General features: G+C 46.9%; 1 protein-coding gene across 1 annotated transcript; it reads right to left on the bottom strand.

The window, feature by feature from the left end:
- Nucleotides 1-385: 385 nt before the first annotated feature.
- Nucleotides 386-1,291, bottom strand: LOC5668301 (cation channel sperm-associated protein 1). Its single transcript, XM_001689148.2, has one exon. The coding sequence runs from the start codon at nucleotides 1,289-1,291 to the stop codon at nucleotides 386-388; it is 906 nt and encodes a 301-aa protein (XP_001689200.2).
- Nucleotides 1,292-3,620: the final 2,329 nt, after the last annotated feature.

Below are 3,620 nucleotides of genomic sequence, written 5' to 3'. Positions count from 1 at the left end.
CACCACAAGAGGCCGTGTCCGTACTGAGCTAAGCTGCCATACTGTATGGGGTTGCCTCAGCGGGGATGTAGGTACGATCCCAGTAGTAGTAGGATCGTGTCGACGTTTGGGAGTTCATCGATTAAATTTACAATAATAAATAGACAGTCGTATATTACAGAAAACAGAATAACATATTCCAACCAAGTGAACCCAGTGGACAAGAAGCTGCACACACCATAAGCCTGGAGAGCTGCCAGTGATAAGCCCGAACCCTGCGCTCGGGCCTGAGACACACAGAAAGGAGCTTTGCACGGAGAGAGAGAGCGTAGGGAACTTAGGAAGAGAATGCCTGAGAATGTTGTCCGGGAGTGGTGCCTCATTTTCGGGCGGCAAGCTGCTCCATTCACGTTTCACTCGGCACACTGGTCGTACTGCTGCTGCTGCTGCTGCTGTCCCCCTGAGCGGGCTGTACCTCCTGCGGGTTGGGTGACGGGCCAAAGTCAAAGTTGGCGTTAACCTGGATGTGTGGATTCTCGACCTCCGGCGGCAACGTACTCGTTTCGCCCTCCCCGTGATGAGCTGGATGGTTGTGGTGGTAGAAATGCTGCTCCTCCGAGTTGATGCCATGCTCACCATGGTGATGGCCGTGATGGTGATGGTGCCCAATGCCGTGCGCCACATGCCAGAGGGCGGCCCCGGTCAGAATGCTGCCCATGCTGAACGGACTCGAGCCGCGATGATGGTACCCGTAGCTCGACCCATAGCTGGACCCGATCGCATTCGAATCCCCGTACAGTGCACTGTTGTGGTTGTAATCGTAGTGCCGCGGTCCGACGAGTGGTGCGGCCGCTGCGTACGCATGCTGATGTCCTACCGCTTCCGCGTAGCTCGGCGGATTGATCTTGGAGTGTGAGTAAGCGGGCGGTGCACCACCGCCGGGGACGACGTGATGCCCCAGTCCCGGATAGGCCGGCGGTGGCCCTATCGGATGACTGTTCGTGTGACCGTCCACGCTCCAACCGATCGGTCTGGGCGGCTGTATGTCCGGTACGGGTGGGTTTCGCACCATCCCACCGACACCTTCCTGGTGCATGTGGTGATAGTTCTTGCGCGAATTGCGCCCCAGCGCGCTGCCCGTGTTGTGGTTGCTCTTGCTGCGCATCCGGATCGCAAACGCACGCTTGCCATCGACTGCCGTTACGCCGAACAGCAGCAGGGTGAGGGCGAGAGCGCACAGGACTGCCAGTATGCGATTCCTGCTGTGTCCCGGAGGGGCATTTCTACTGCCAAACGCACACCGTGCGGCCATCGTCTTTTTGAACAACACAATTTAGCGCACAGTAGAGATGAAACTGTTTGTAATGCTTTTTTGTTAAATACACAAAACCTCACTACTCCTGCGCACAAAATATGGAAAAAGCGTTCGTCACTGTTGCAGACTTGTGGTACGAACCGTTCGCGATCTCGAAAGGAACTGAAGTCCACGGCACCCGCAGTCGCATGTTGGATACATCCGAGCGCGTTTGGCACTGATTGGTTTGGCTAATGAAATGATTGGTTTGCCTCGCGAAAGTGGGGGAGAAGAGAGCACCCTCAACCACCCTCCGGCGACTCAGCAGTGGAAAAACACTGCTCCAGACACTTCAGAGCGAGTGAGCATGGGCAGTGATCGTGATGGGTGCGATACGCACGCCTTCCATCAACGTCACACAGGATCAGTGACAAAGTAATCTAAATCGGATCACACAGCTCACTTTCAGGGCGCTCCACGCTGGCTTGCAAGACGGTTGGGGGACGCATTATCTAATTCGGACGCTGTCGAAGAGGGGGTGTGCGCGCTCGCGCGCGCGCCTTGTTTCGCTATCTGCGTAATGATCGTGTTGTGGTTGTTGTGGTGGTTTTGCTCTCATGATCGCGAAGAATTTGTCAACGGGTAATTGAATTAAAAGTGAGTGTAGAGGGTTTGGTGGTGGAGGCATCTGCTACGCCGTATCATCCTGATAGTGTTTCGGGTGATAGAGTCGACCGGGCAGAATGATTTGTTTCGCAACAAGATTCGTGATAACGCAATAAATTGTGAGCTTTGCCCACACACTCTACAGAACGATCTTCGTAAAATGCAAAGATGATCCACACATTCAAGGATATCTCTTATTTTGATAATGTCAAATCTTCAAACAGCATATTTACTGCACGATTTTTGTTAAATTATATTAACAACTTGTTTGATAAGGTCTAAAACGCGTGTCAGCACGCAAGGCAGGGTGCATCGCTTTGCCTTTTTAATCTAATGAGGTAATATTCTGGCTTCTAACTCACAAGAAGATAGAATCTCATTCAAATTCCTTGTAATGCATTCCATTATGAAGTTTTTTTTTGTGCAAACGGGCAAACGGGAATGTTTTCTCAATTATTTCTGCATTTCTTATTCTCAATTCTTGCTCAAGTTTACTGCAGTCTGCAGCTTGAAGATTCTTGAGCAACAGGCATCTAGATTTCTGGAACATTTTAGGTCAGGTACTGTCCTGTATAATCCCAATCAAGTTTTTAAACATCAGACTTTGTATGTTGACTTTGATTTTGCTCAGATTTTGATTTTTATTTTTGTAGAGATCAAGGGCTGAATGATAATGTTTTGAATACTGAGGGATGTGAGCCGAAGGAGGTGTCTAGTGACTCTGGCCGGAAACATCGATGCAATTTAGTTGGTATTGGAACCAGAGTAACAGCGACCCTGAGAGCCTGATAATATTATAATTCATTATAAGATCATCATAAACATTTGAAGTTAATTAGCTAGCTTGATGTAACGTCATCAATAACATTATTTGCGACGCAATGCGTACATCCAACTGAAATATTTGAAAATCCCTGAGCTAGAGCATTCCAAAAGCAGTTGATAGAAGCTCAATTTGAACAATCATGGTTTACATAGTGCCTTCAGTAAGACTTTCACATCAAAGCCTTAAAGAGGCTTTACATTGCTGTGAGTTGCGGAAAATTATAGATTTTCCAATAGTTTTACCTTTCTCTCAACATGTTATAAACATTGTACGAGCTTTGTATTAATATTATTATTGTTGAATTTTTTTCAATTCGTTGGATTGGATTAAACTTAATTCCTGGAGTATTGACAGTAAATGGCACATACAGAAATTAAATCAAAATGTAACAATACAACTTTAAATGAAAATCATAACAAAAAGCCACATTTGTCTCATTCAGTCACTATCAATGATGCTTGCATCGATTAACATCAGCTATATCTGTACAGGGATTTGGTGTAGTAAAAGGTGTAGATACTATAGTTTCGCTACTGTGTAATAGATGGCGCCACCAGAAAAAGCTTTCACGGAAACTCTTCATTAGTAACAAAACTGATAACATTTGATTTTAAATGCGTTTCAATTGTACCTTCAATACATATACATGAACCATCATGTCCAACCTGTTTGCCAAAAAAAAAGGCAATCTTGATAGCAAAATCGTACCGAAAAATCCCCGAAATACGACATCCGAACACAAGATGCTAGCCTTCGCCGCGTGACCTTCCAAAGCGACCAAATTTTATTCCCGCTACAGGCAACGCGATCCCCCCAAAACACATTCGACCCCATGATAATACCAAAGAGAGCACG

This window comes from Anopheles gambiae, chromosome 3 (genome assembly GCF_943734735.2).
Source record: "Anopheles gambiae chromosome 3, idAnoGambNW_F1_1, whole genome shotgun sequence".
Lineage (NCBI taxonomy): Eukaryota > Metazoa > Arthropoda > Insecta > Diptera > Culicidae > Anopheles > Anopheles gambiae.
The sequence above is the reverse complement of the archived record's forward strand: the minus strand, read 5'-3'. Positions and strand labels throughout refer to the sequence as shown.